Below are 13,929 nucleotides of genomic sequence, written 5' to 3' on the forward strand. Positions count from 1 at the left end.
GACATGATGGGAGGAGTATGGTTTAGTGCTGGGACAGCTGAGGAGAGGGAGGAGGGAATGGAATGAAAGAGCAAGACAGCTTGAGATGGCGTGGAAGACAGTGATGAATGTACATGTACAGGTAACTGCCAAAATAAAGGAAACACCAACATAAAGTGTCTTAAAAGGGCATTGGGCCACCACGAGCCACCGAACCAGCTTCAATGGAATGCTGTACATTCTACAAGTGTCTGGATCTCTATTGGAGGGATGGGACATCATTCATCCACATTTATACATGACCCTAACACTTCAGCTCTACCATAACGTTGAGTAGCTTTGCCATCAGCGTCGTGTCAATGTGACGTTCTACCTGCTACACAGAGCTTGTTTTGAGAGCAGAGAGCAGCACAGGGGAGGAGCATCTTTATTCTATTTTCTCCAAATGTACTGGTCCATATTCATCGATTATGCATAAGTACAATAGCGTTGGTCCAGTTTTTCACAAGTACTCATTCAATTGTTGCTAGCGGCTGTACTAAATGATCCTCCAATGACACAAGTTGCTTTTGTTTACTTTGTGAAGATAGTCAAAGCCAGCTACCTAGAGTTTCGGCTAGCTAGTAGCTTCTTGACTTCATACATCTTAGAACAATAACCAGTGGTGTATAGTTGAGGCCATATGCAACCAAAATCAACTTTAATTCAATTCACAAGATAGAATGAACGTGTGCGTCAGCCATCGAGAATTGAACCTCTGCAGTTCTTGAGCTTGGACGTTGCCATTGGACGTGATGCAACACGAGCACAACACGAGCAGTATAGCAGCTTTCATTGATTTCAAAGGAAGCATTTCCTCAATGGCTGATGGCTGATTGCAGTACTTTGTATCCCTCATTTACTCAAGTGTTTCCTTTATTTTGGCAGTTACCTGTATATATATTTTTTTTTACGTCGAAGTGCAGTGAATGCCCATGTTGTGTATAAAAACAGGAATAGGCTCCAGCTAATTGGTCTCCCAAGACTCAAATGGCTTTAGTTCTATGTTGGGTAATATGTCATTTAAGTGGGCCCAACATTCTGTACTACCTCCACTAGGGCTGTTTTTTATTCATTTTTAGGCGTAAAAATTCATTATTTAAGTCAAACAACGGGTATGGTTCGGATGCATGGTTTTAACATGGATGGGTTGACGGGTTGCCATCTCAATCCGAGACAGGTAGTGGGGATTTGAGCTGCCTACTCCTCCAGTTGTCTGTGACTAAATGCCCCATGACCACATAGGCTAAGCCCCTCTCTCTGGCTACTGCCAAAGGGATCTTGTGTTCCTAGATACGCGCGCACACACACACACACACACACACACACACACACACACACACACACACACACACACACACACACACACACACACACACACACACACACACACACACACACACACATATATATAAACTCAGCAGAAACAGAAACGTCCTCTCACTGTCAACTGCGTTAATTTTCAGCAAAGTAACATTTGTATATATTTGTATGAACATAACAAGATTCAACAACTGAGACATAAACTGAACAAGTTCCACAGACATGCGACTAACAGAAATGGAATAATGTGTCCCTGAACAAAGTCAAACAGTCAACAGTCGGTATCTGGTGTGGCCACCAACTGCATTAAGTACTGCAGTGCATTTCCTCCTCATGGACTGCACCAGATGTGCCAGTTCTTGTTGTGAGATGTTACCCCACTCTTCCACCAAGGAACCTGCAATATCCTGAAAATTTCTGGGGTGAATGGCCCTAGCCCTCACCCTCCAACCCAACATGTCCCAGACGTGCTCAATGGGATTGAGATCCGGACTCTTCGCTGGCCATGGCAGAGCACTGACATTCCTGTCTTGCAGGAAATCCCGCACAGAATGAGCAGTATGGCTGGTGGCATTGTCATGCTGGAGGGTCATGTCAGAATGAGCCTGCAGGAAGGGTACCACATGAGAGAGGAGGATGTCTTCCCTGCAACGCACAGCGATGAGATTGCCTGCAATGACAACAAGCTCAGTCTGATGATGCTGTGACACACCGCCCCAGACCATGATGGACCCTGCACCTCCAAACCGATCCCGCTCCAGAGTACAGTCCTCGGTGTAACGCTCATTCCTTAGACAATAAACGCGAATCTGACCATCACCCTTGGTGAGACAAAACTGCAACTCGAAGAGCACTTTTTGCCAGTCCTGTCTGGTCCCGCGAAGGTGGTTTTTGTCCATAGGCAACGTTGTTGCCGTTGATGTCTGGTGAGGACCTACCTTACAACAGGCCAACAAGCTCTCAGTCCAGCCTCTGTCAGCCGTTTGCGGACAGTCTGAGCACTGATGAATGGATTGTGCGTTCCTGGTGTAACTCGGGCAGTTGTTGTTGCTGCTATCCTGTACCTGTTCCTCAGGTGTGATGTTCGAATGTACCGATCCTGTGCAGGTGTTGTTACACGTGGTCTGATACTGTGAGCACGATCAGCTGTCCGTCCTGTCTCCCTGTAGCCCTGTCTTAGGCGTCTCACAGTACGGACATCGCAATTTATTGCCCTGGCCACATCTGCAGTCCTCATGCCTCCTTGCAGCATGCCTAAGGCACGTTCACGCAGATGAGCAGGGACCCTGGTCATCTTTCTTTTGTTGTTTTTCAGAGTCAGTAGAAAGGCCTCTTTAGTGTCATAAGTTTTCATAACTGTGACCTTAATTCAAATCAAATATATTTGTATAGCCCTTACATCAACTGATATCTCAAAGTGCTGTACAGAAACCCAGCCTAAAACCCCAAACAGCAAGCAATGCAGGTGTAGAAGCATGGTGGCTAGCAAAAAACTCCCTAGATAAGCCAAAACCTAGGAAGAAACCTAGAGAGGAACCAGGCTATGACAGGTGGCCAGTCCTCTTCTGGATGTGCCGGGTGGAGATTATAACAGAACAGGGCCAAGATGTTCAAATGTTCATAAATGACCAGCATGGTCAAATCACAGTAGTTGTCGAGGGTGCAACAGGTCAGCACATCAGGAGTAAATGTCAGTTGGCTTTTCATAGCCGATCATTAAGAGTATCTCTACTGCTCCTGCTGGGAATTGCCAGGGATCTCATGATACGATATCACGGTACTTAGGTGCCGATACAATATTCATTGCGATTCTTACAATTGTATATGTATTTCTATTCGATACTGTGATTTTGTGTATATTGCTCACCATATGTCTTCTGCAGAGGGACAAGAGAGAGCCATGAGAAAACAACTAGTTTTGATGAGCCATGGAAATAAAATTGTTGTAAAACATATTGGCTCCCTATATAAGAAGATGGAGCTATTAAGAAGAACAGGCTATTAAGGGAAAATACTGGAGTTTTGCTCCAGGTATGGCCAACTAGCGCAAAAAATATTGCGATATTGACAAAACGATACCATACGATATATCGTCAAAAATAATTTCCTTATATGTAACCCCAATGTCCTTTTAGGTATGCTCATTCGTCGGGTGGTGAATGTGGCTCTGGGCGTTCTGATTGGCTATCTGAGCATTCCTGTGGTACTGAACTTGCTGATCTCCAGACAAGTGATAAACACGTCCTTCAGCCCACTCCGCATTGTCAACAACCTACTTCATCCTCCTCTTCCTTTCTCTCAACACTCTCCATTTCTCCTCTAGGTTACCCTATTTTCCAAATTCTGTTCTAGATTTGTTCTCTGCAACTTTCACTCTCTTTGACCCTCTTTTCTGTCTCCCTCCCTCTGTACGCAGTATCACTAAGGAGCGGACTGAGGTGATTCTGCAAGGTACTTTGAGCACGGACCAGAAGGACCCAGAGGCTGTGTGGGAGGACTACCAGTTCCTGTGGAAGCCAGGGGACCTGATCTGACGGCCCTGCTTTATCTTCCCCTATGGGCCCCACTGGCGCATGTGGCTCGCCACCCTCCAGGTGCAGTCAGTCTGGCACTTGGCAGACCTTTGGACTACAACAGCTCTAACTTGACATGCGAGAATCAGGAATTTTGTTTATTTGATTTACTGTTAGTTGGTTTTGTGCATGCCTTGGATTGGTTTCCCCATCCCTGTCCAAAATTCCACCACCCCACTTACAATTATCACAATGGAGAATGTCCATAACCATGGCAGAATTCAGATACAGTATGATGCCATTGTTCTAGCACTGAGTTTGTCATCTACGGCACGCAACATGGACCCAGACCTACCTGCCCTGATTTATTTCCTCTGTCAGGGCTAGCAGCCCACACGATTCTCAACTTCCGCTGTTAAACCTGCTTTCTACACGCAGCTATCTCAGGTGAAGATCTTCCCGGAGACTTGATTGTGTGGCACCCTGTTTTTAATGTTCCCTTCTCAAGGCATAGGGTTTCCTGCTGGTCTACCTCCAATCCTAGAACCAAGATAATCCCAGTCAGACATTTTGGCAAGAGGGGGGAAGGTTGATGTCACACATTGGCTCAATGTTCACATAATAGTTTGGTGGAGTAGACTGCTTTGAATTAAGGTATTTGTTTGAAGTGACAGTTGATCTTCCACTCACCTTTTCAACCCCTTGTCTCAATTTTCCTCCCTCTTTCTCTATCTGTCCCTCTGTTCTCCCCCCCCCCCCCCCCCCTCTCTCTCTCTCTCTCTCTCTCTCTCTCTCTCAACCAGACCTATGTGCAGAGTCAGTGGGAACACAATCCCTTCCAGGGCAGAGACAGTCCCAGTTACACTAACACTGGGCAGTGGACGGGAGAACCTCTGCCGTTATCCACAACAGAGTTGTCCATGATAAAGAGAAGAGGGTGAAAAGCAGTTTGATACGACGCGTGTTTCTGTAGTATGCACATTTCATTTAAAAATGGCCAGCTGTTGCCGTTAGGCGACAGCTGCGTTGAAGGCCTAACTGATCTCAGCTGTGTGTGTGCGTGTACGAGTGTGTGTGACTGTTATACAGCCTTTTTCTGAATGCTTAAACACTAACAGTGATTCTTGAAGCACTATCTCTGAAACCATTAACACTTGTAGCCAAACTGTAAACATTGGTCTCTACATTGCTACACAATTTCACCAATTGCCTTTCCATATTGACACATGTAAAAACACTTTTAGATAATGAATTGACTTACAAATCAGAGCTTGAGCACTATAAATAGGCCACAGGTAAACATTTGGTTTGGACAACATTTGGAGGCCAATAGGACGGGGGTAAGACGGGGTTGAAGGAGAGGACGGGGAAGAGGAAGGGGAGTCAGGAACACAATAACGGATGAAATCAGAATGACTGTGGTTGACCATGTTGTCAACCATGGGATGATTTTGAGGAAGGCTGGGCAACGGGTTCAACCAAATCTGAGCCACTATACTATTGCAGGTATCATCTGGATATTTAGAAATGAGAACCGGTAAGTAACTATAAGTGCTCTTCATCTTGCTGGAACAGTAATATGTACTGTACTTTCATAATGAGAAGGATCTATCACTAAAACCATTCAAATGTTTTTACACAACTGCAAGAAAACTGGTGGAAGAGGTTGACTGTTCACCCCAGAGCAGGAGACCCACATTGTCAATATGATCATTGCAAATAACTGCATCAGAGAACTGCAGGACCACATAATGGCAGATATCACCACATTCCAAAACGTCAACAGAGTGAGTCTCTGCACTGTCTCGCCTACTGAAACGCAATAGTATTAGGACGAAGCAGCTGTACAGAGTCCCTTTCGAAAGAAACTCAGACCGTGTAAAACAACTGAGATATAAATACTGGATCTGGAAGTGTATTGTGCTACATCAAATTGACTGATCCCTGTCTTTTCCTACTGTGCTACATTGTTTTGTCTTGTCTCTTTCAGAGAGTCATGGAGCTAGAAGCAGATGCAGTGCATCATGAGCTAATATACGTGGACGAGGGAGGTTTCAACCTTGCAAAAACAAGGGGCCGGACACCAAAAACAACATCACCGGACACCGTGCCATCATCAACGTCCCGGGACAACGTGGTGGCAACATAACAATGTGTGCGGCTATTAGTCAAAACGGCGTCCTTCACCATCATGCAATCCTAGCACCATACAACACTGCACACATTATCACATTTCTGGACCCCCTCCATAACAGACTAATTCCTGATGACCAGGGGCCAGAGCAGCCCAGGTACGTTATCATTTGGGACAATGTTAGTTTTCACCGGGCTGCTGTGGTCCGCAATTGGTTCACAGGTCACCCACATTTCATCTCACTCAATCTCCCCCCATACTCTCCGTTCTTGAATCCTATTGAAGAATTATTCTCTGCATGGTGTTGTAAGGTGTATGATCGCCAGCCCCACCAACGCATACCCCGTACCCCATCTACAGGCAATGGAGGAGGCTTGTGGAGACATGGATCAGAGGTCATGCCAGGCCTGGATACGGCACTCCAGGCGATACTTCCCTAGCTCAAGACAACATCGCATGTGATGTGGGTGAAGTCTTATGGCCAGACCCACAAAGAAGGCGAGGCGTAGCTTAATTTTTTCTGTACTTTTTTTTCTAGCAACAATGTTTTTGTTTTCTCTTACTGCGCTTTTGTTGTTTGAGGAGTGTTAGAACATTTTGAGATTGAAATGTTTTTTTCCCCTTATTTGTATTGATAGTGTGTTATGTTCAGAATACACATCCATACTTTACACATTTGGATACATGTATGTGTGTGTTTACTACATGTATGAGAACTTTATTGCAAACTGCTATGCCATGCACACAGAAAAAGAAAAAGACACAAGTGTTTTTAATTTATACTATCAGTGCGTAGTTGGTGCTTTGTGTGCTTATTCAAATGATGGTTTGTGTGTACTGTATTGACGCAAACATTTTTTTTAGAAAAAGAGTTTTAAGAGTTTTGCAAGAATTGTTTGCTTTTGCAAGAGATGTATAATGTTTTGCTGTTTTGGTGTAAGGTTTTGTGGTTAGTGTGTAGAGTTTTGCAAAAAATAGCCTATAGTTTCAAAGATAGTACCTAAGCAATCAGAACAAACAGTAATAATTGCAAGCCTCACATTCTTTGCAGAAACTCAAATGCCTTGTCCTCTAGCCCCCTCTAGTGGAATGTTTCCTCTAGATATAAAACGTGTCCTTGTATTCTCTCTACCAGTTACACTAACCATTCCGGTCCCTCCTTTTATCCGTCTCCCTGCTTCCCCAGGTGGGTCCGGGGAGAGCACAAGTTCAGCCCTCCTGGCAGTGAAACGTATCGGAGCATTCTTCCCCGTTGTGGACCTGGCCACTCTCGGGGGTTACTTGGAGTCCCGGAACTGGCCCCATCCTGATCTTTTGACCTACTGTATGACTAATCACACTGACATATTCAATGAGCGATGGGTGCATGAGATACTGAGGTATTGCTCCTTGCTTATAATTCTGGATCAAATACACTATGAAAACAAACATGTTGACATAATGTGGTCCCCCTGATATTGGGGAATTCATGACACCCTGTAAAAATGACATTTTATTGTATTAATCTGTTTTGCTTGTCTCCAATGTTCCCATCTACTGTATGCAATAAAGAATGACCACTGTGCCAAAGATGTTTTGTAACAATAGGAGAGTTGAGGGGATGACACACCGTCCATGTTGGGCTCACATAGCAAGACAGTCAGACTGTACCACCATTGTGTGTCTTTTGATAATAAAAGGTACATTTTAGTACAAAAATAGACATTCCATGTATTATTGCCATTCACTTTGTACGCCTAGCAAGTTGTCCGTTAACTAACCTAGTGGTTTAAATCATCCAACGTGAGATGTCCGTCCCATTAAATAATCTTACTAGAGTGACATTGCAGTGTTGTACTACATACAAATTCCCCTAATTGTTGCGTGTCTTTGTGTTACAGGGATCTGATAGGATCCAATGCATAAAAAGGGAGAGCTAATCAGTGGAAGAGGTGTATCTTTCTTCGTGCAGTTGTGTGTGTGAACCGCTTACAGAGTAGTGATAGCAGTAACGGATGAGAACCCTGAGGGGACAAATGCTCCCTCCTGTCCTTGCATCCCACAATGCACATTTCTCCCAGCATGGCCAATTTTAATTGTGTTCACCTCATCACAAATACCTGAGCCACCTGCACTGTTTGTACAGACACACTATATATGATGGAAAACAGAATTGATGCCTACCTACAGTCATTTTATCTGATTAAATCTGCTGATTTTGCTATTTGTAGGTAAAAAAAACAAACATTTGTGTGCAGCGGTAGGATGTGACTGCACTTGTGTGCCAGAAGATGGCACTGACCATTTATGACCACTTCTGTGATAAGTTACCACTTTGAACAATTTGATAAGTCGCCACTGTGAAAAATGCCCTTGTTTTTCTACGTAGCTGTGAAGGTGAGTGAGTGTTGTTTGTCTGTCTGTACAGGTAGAAGTGGGCCATCCAGATGGAGGTAACGCTACATTGATGTGTGAAGGTCCAGACTGTGAGCATCTGCTGCCTCTAATGAGGACTAATAGCCATGCCAGCGGGACCGGACAACCTCATGCCCCTCACAGTCCAAACAAGAAACACAAGGAAGTTACAAGACATTTTATACTGTCTCAGCATAAGACTATATTAGAACATGATTGTGCCAATGGGCAATTTTCATATAAGAAGAGATTCAAATACAATTTTACAGTTTTTTACAATCACTTTGGCACTAATTTCGAAACCTTGATGTCATTTTTCAAAACTCTAGACACAAAACTCAACCAATGATCAAAATGCTAATTTTTCAAAACTAAATTTTTCTCCAATTGCTTGGATACAGTACACATAAAGCTAAGATAATTTGTTCATTGAACTAAAATCACCTGTTCAAAATGACACAACTTAACATCAAAGTATTACCATTTCAAAATGCAATTCACACATGACATCTGAAATGACTGTCTATTCATTTCATTACAATGATCTAACTATCAATTGATACAACTTCTCAAAATGATAAGTAACTGTTGCATTACTCTTAATGCATAGTTTTATGGAAACTGACAAACAATATTCCATGTTTAGATCATGAAAGTTTCAGGATAACGAGATCCATTGACACCAATTACCGTGGAACTTGAACCAATTGGACTACATTATCTATGGATGTAATATTTCATCATCATTCTTTATTAGACACTGTTTCTATGGTCCCATGTACCACTTTTCCAGACCATGTTTTCAGATTTGACATTACTGTACACTCACCTTAGGTGTGTTACCTTATTAGGTACACCTATCTAGTACTGGGTAGGACCCCCTTTTGCCTCTACAACTGCCAGAATTATTCACAGTGTTGTACGTTAAGAGATGCCCTTCTACACACCACTGTTTTAAACAGCTGTTATTTGAGCATTTGTGGCCTTTCTGTTATCTTGAATGAGTCTGGACATTCTCCTCTGACCTCTCTCATTAACAAGGTGTTTTGCCCACAGAACTGGCGCTCACTGAATGTGTTTTGTTTATCGCACCATTCTCTGTAAACTCTAGAGACTGTAGTGCGTAAAAAACCCAGGAAGGCAGCTGTTTCTGAGATGCTGGAATCACCATGTGTTCATCAACAATCATACCACGGTCAAAGCTGCTTAGATTACTCATCTTGCCTGTTCTAATGTTAGGTCGAACAACATCTAAAGCTCTCTACTCTATATACTCTATATATTGAGTTGCAGGCAGCCACATGATTCGCTGTTCGAATGTAACCTTCCTTGATAAGACTTAAATCAGGTCTGTAGAGCAGATGGCATGACCTATGTCATTGTGTGGGATAATGTCAGGTTCCACCATGCTCAAATGGTGCAAGCATGGTTTCAGTCCCAACCACGATTTACCACCTTTTCCTTACCCCCATACTCTCCTTTCCTTAACCTGATTGAGGAATTTTTCTCCACATGGAGGTGGAAGGTATATGAACAAGCCGCCCTTCTCCAGGCCAAGGATGAGGCATGCAATGACATCACGGCAGACCAGTGTCAGGCCTGGATTTGCCCAAAGATTATTTCCAAGATATATGGCTAATGAAAACATCCATTGTGATGTGGATGAGATGAGAACCTGTGGCCAAATCCACAAGACAGTTTTGATGGAAATATAGAAGTACAGTAATCTATCCTTTGTTTTGCTTTTTACAGTAAGCCAGGTGAGGAACAGATTACTTTTACTGTAGTTGTTTTCTTTTTTTGTAGCTAATTATTTTTGCTTTGAATCAAAGAAATCTATGTTGTGATTTTATTGCATTTCATCAATACATTTCATATTTTGTTCAATGATTCCACTGTGCCTGTAGTATTCTCTCTACTAGTCCTTTTACATTGATGTATTTATGTGTAGTAGCATAATGAAACATGTATCACATATTTTGTACTACAATATGTAATGATTGTACGAACAACTACACAGTGAAACTATCGGGATCTTGTGTGTGGGTGATCTAAATGAATGTTCCTATGGTATTTCACGATAAATTAGTTATTTGAACCAATGATTCTGCAAGTGCAAGGTTTCTTTAAAGATATGAATGCACAATGCAATGTTTTGAACATTGGACAGCCTGTGTTACAAGTGATGACCGTTTTGAGTTTTGTTCTGCTCTGAAAATAGTGCCAAAGTGATTGTAAAAAAACTGTAATTGTCACATGCTTGGTAAACAACAGGTGTAGACTAACAGTGAAATGCTTACTTACCGGCCCTTCCCAACAATGCATAAACCAATTGAAAATTATTAGAATAGTTGAAAAAACATTTGTAACTCAAGGAATAAATACATTCACAAAGAGCAATGATAACGTTGCTATATACACGGGGTACCAGTGCCAAGTCGATGTGCAGGGGTACAAAGTAATTGAGGTAGATACATTGGGGCAAAAAAGTATTTAGTCAGCCACCAATTGTGCAAGTTCTCCCACTTAAAAAGATGAGAGAGGTCTGTAATGTTCATCATAGGTACACTTAAACTATGACAGACAAAAAAATCCAGAAAATCACATTGTAGGATTTTTAATGAATTTATTTGCAAATTATGGTGGAAAATAAGTATTTGGTCAATAACAAAAGTTTATCTCAATACTTTGTTATATACCCTTTGTTGGCAATGACAGAGGTCAAACGTTTTCTGTAAGTCTTCACAAGGTTTTCACACACTGTTGCTGGTATTTTGGCCCATTCCTCCATGCAGATCTCCTCTAGAGCAGTGATGTTTTGGGGCTGTTGCTGGGCAACACGGACTTTCAAACCCCTCCAAAGATTTTCTATGGGGTTGAGATCTGGAGACTGGCTAAGCCACTCCAGGACCTTGAAATGCTTCTTACGAAGCCACTCCTTTGTTGCCCGGGCGTTGTGTTTGGGATCATTGTCATGCTGAAAGACCCAGCCACGTTTCATCTTCAATGCCCTTGCTGATGGAAGGAGGTTTTCACATCTCACGATACATGGCCCCATTCATTCTTTCCTTTACACGGTCGCCCTGGTCCCTTTGCAGAAAAACAGCCCCAAAGCATGATGTTTCCATCCCCATGCTTCACAGTAGGTATGGTGTTCTTTGGATGCAACTCAGTTGAGTTTTTACCAAATAGTTATATTTTGGTTTCATCTGACCATATGACATTCTCCCAATCATCTTCTGGATCATCCAAATGCTCTCTAGCAAACTTCAGACGGGCCTGGACATGTACTGGCTTAAGCAGGGGGACACGTCTGGCACTGCAGGATTTGAGTCCCTGGCTGCGTAGTGTGTTACTGATGGTAGGCTTTGTTACTTTGGTCCCAGCTCTTTGCAGGTCATTCACTAGGTCCCCCCGTGTAGTTTTTCTCATTTTGTCTGTCATAGTTGAAGTGTACCTATGATGAAAATTACAGGCTTCTCTCATCTTTTTAAGTGGGAGAAGTTGCACAATTGGTGGCTGACTAAATACTTTTTTTCCCCACTGTATGTACTTATAGGTAAAGTGACTAGGCAACAGGGTAGATAATAGACAGTAGCAGAAGCATATGTGGTGAGTGTGGAGGTGTTTAAGTGTGTGTGTGTGTGTGTGTGTGTGTGTGTGTGTGTGTGTGTGTGTGTGTGTGTGTGTGTGTGTGTGTGTGTGTGTGTGTGTGTGTGTGTGCATAAAGTCAAAAAGAATTAATGAACATGGACTCACGAGTCACATACAAATGAATAGGACAGGTGAATAGTCTATATGAAAACGAACAGTGTTGTGACCATAATCCCATAATGTTTCACAGGCATTATGCTATTCATGTGATGTTGACATAACCATAGTAGCCTTTGTTGTTATGGTAGATTGTGTCGCATCGTACCCAAACCCACAGGACAAGCAATGCCTTTCAACCGGTATTATTGGAATAGAACCTTAAGCTATAGCAGGTTTAAATTAAAAGATGACTGTGGAATGCATTCTTATCTGTCAGTCTATGTGAATCACTCAGGAAGTGGATAGGCCACTTGTGGTTATATAAAGTACTTGATATTCATCACCAGGAATAAACGGTAAGGACAGAACATTATACTCTAAATGTAATGTCCACTTGAAATAAAGGGAGCCTAATGAATCATGTTTGACTTTACTGTAAGTGGCGTGGGTTGTGTGCGATGACTCGCCTGACACAGTAAGGTGTGAGTTCAAGTAGGCAACTGGCTGGGAAATGCAACCATCCAGTTTTTCTTCACCTTTACATAACTGTCTATAGAAGATGTAGATACACACTTAGTATACAAAACATCAAGAACACCTGCACTTGCCATGACATAGACTGACTAAGTGAATCCAGGTGAAAGCTATGATCCCTTATTGATGTCACTTGTTAAATCCACTTCAAATCAGTGTAGAGGGAGGGGACAGGTTAAAAAATGATTTTTAAGCCTTGAGATAATTGATCATGTATGTGTGCCACTGAGAGGGTGAATGGACAAAACTAAATATTAAAGTACCTTTGAACAGGGTAGGTGCCAGGCGCCCTAGTTTGTGTCAAGAACTGCAACACTGCTGGGGCATCCCTGTGGAACTCTTTGAACATCTTGTAGTTGTAGATGCCATATGCCCAGAGGAATTGAGGCTGTTCTGAGGGCAAAATGGTGGGGTGCAACTCAATATTTGGACGATATTCCAAATGTTTGATAGACTCAGTGTATTTTGGTCACCAAACATGTGCATTTTTGCACTTGTGAATACTTTTTGCATCACTGACTACTGTACACCACAAAAACAACCCACCGTACCTTAAACGCACAAACGCTCCCACCAGTAGTAGCGATGCTTCCCTGCTCCGCAAGATGCGCGCACTAAACACCATATTGTGCTTAACTTCCGTTATTGGTGTGAACCGTGCGCCATATAGGGGAAGGTAGAGAGAGCGAGCGAGCGAGAGAGAGAGAGAGAGCTGTCAAGTCTGTTTAGATTTCTGCATAAGCACTGTTTGAACTGGCAGGAGATTTATTCACCAATGGTAATTGCGCTCAACGGACAAGGAAAGCTATACACTCGCATGTGCACTTATCATTTAAAACGACGCGGATATGTCTACAGTCATGATTTTTACGCACCGGTGAAACGTATTTTTTTTTCATATCATAGATTATTCCAAAGAACAAAGGATATTGTCAGATCAGTGAACACCATATTTATAGCCTAGTAATTGCACAACTAATTATATACAACAGGCGGGAATTCCGTTAAAAGTGAAAGATGTCCAGGAAAAAGGCAGTGAAAGGCAAGGGGAGCTCCAAAAGCCCGACTGCATCTCCAAACAAGAGCAAAGACAGCGGGAAAAGTGGTAAAGGGATCGGAGCCGGGGCTCCATCCAACGGATTGGTATATCCGAGCCGCCCCTCACTCAGCAACAGTAGGGAGTTTTATGATATCACTTTTAAGGTAAGACTTTTTACGCACACATATTGTCAATATTCTCCCATCTCCAGTTGGCCATAT

At 42.7% G+C, this 13,929-nt stretch overlaps 1 protein-coding gene and 1 pseudogene across 1 annotated transcript in view; both read left to right on the plus strand.

Annotated features, from left to right (window-relative positions):
• Positions 1 to 6,003, plus strand: part of LOC139377115 (lipase maturation factor 1-like) — a 47,212-nt pseudogene extending 41,209 nt beyond the window's left edge.
• Positions 6,004 to 13,398: 7,395 nt separating this feature from the next.
• Positions 13,399 to 13,929, plus strand: part of LOC139377491 (ras-related protein Rab-26-like) — an 86,919-nt gene continuing 86,388 nt past the window's right edge. Inside the window, exon 1 of the mRNA XM_071120526.1 lies at positions 13,399 to 13,872. Within this exon, the coding sequence (XP_070976627.1) occupies positions 13,687 to 13,872 (186 nt within the window). The 5' untranslated portion in view covers positions 13,399 to 13,686. The remainder of the gene's footprint in view (positions 13,873 to 13,929) is intronic.

This window comes from Oncorhynchus clarkii, chromosome 20, assembly GCF_045791955.1.
Source record: "Oncorhynchus clarkii lewisi isolate Uvic-CL-2024 chromosome 20, UVic_Ocla_1.0, whole genome shotgun sequence".
NCBI lineage: Eukaryota > Metazoa > Chordata > Actinopteri > Salmoniformes > Salmonidae > Oncorhynchus > Oncorhynchus clarkii.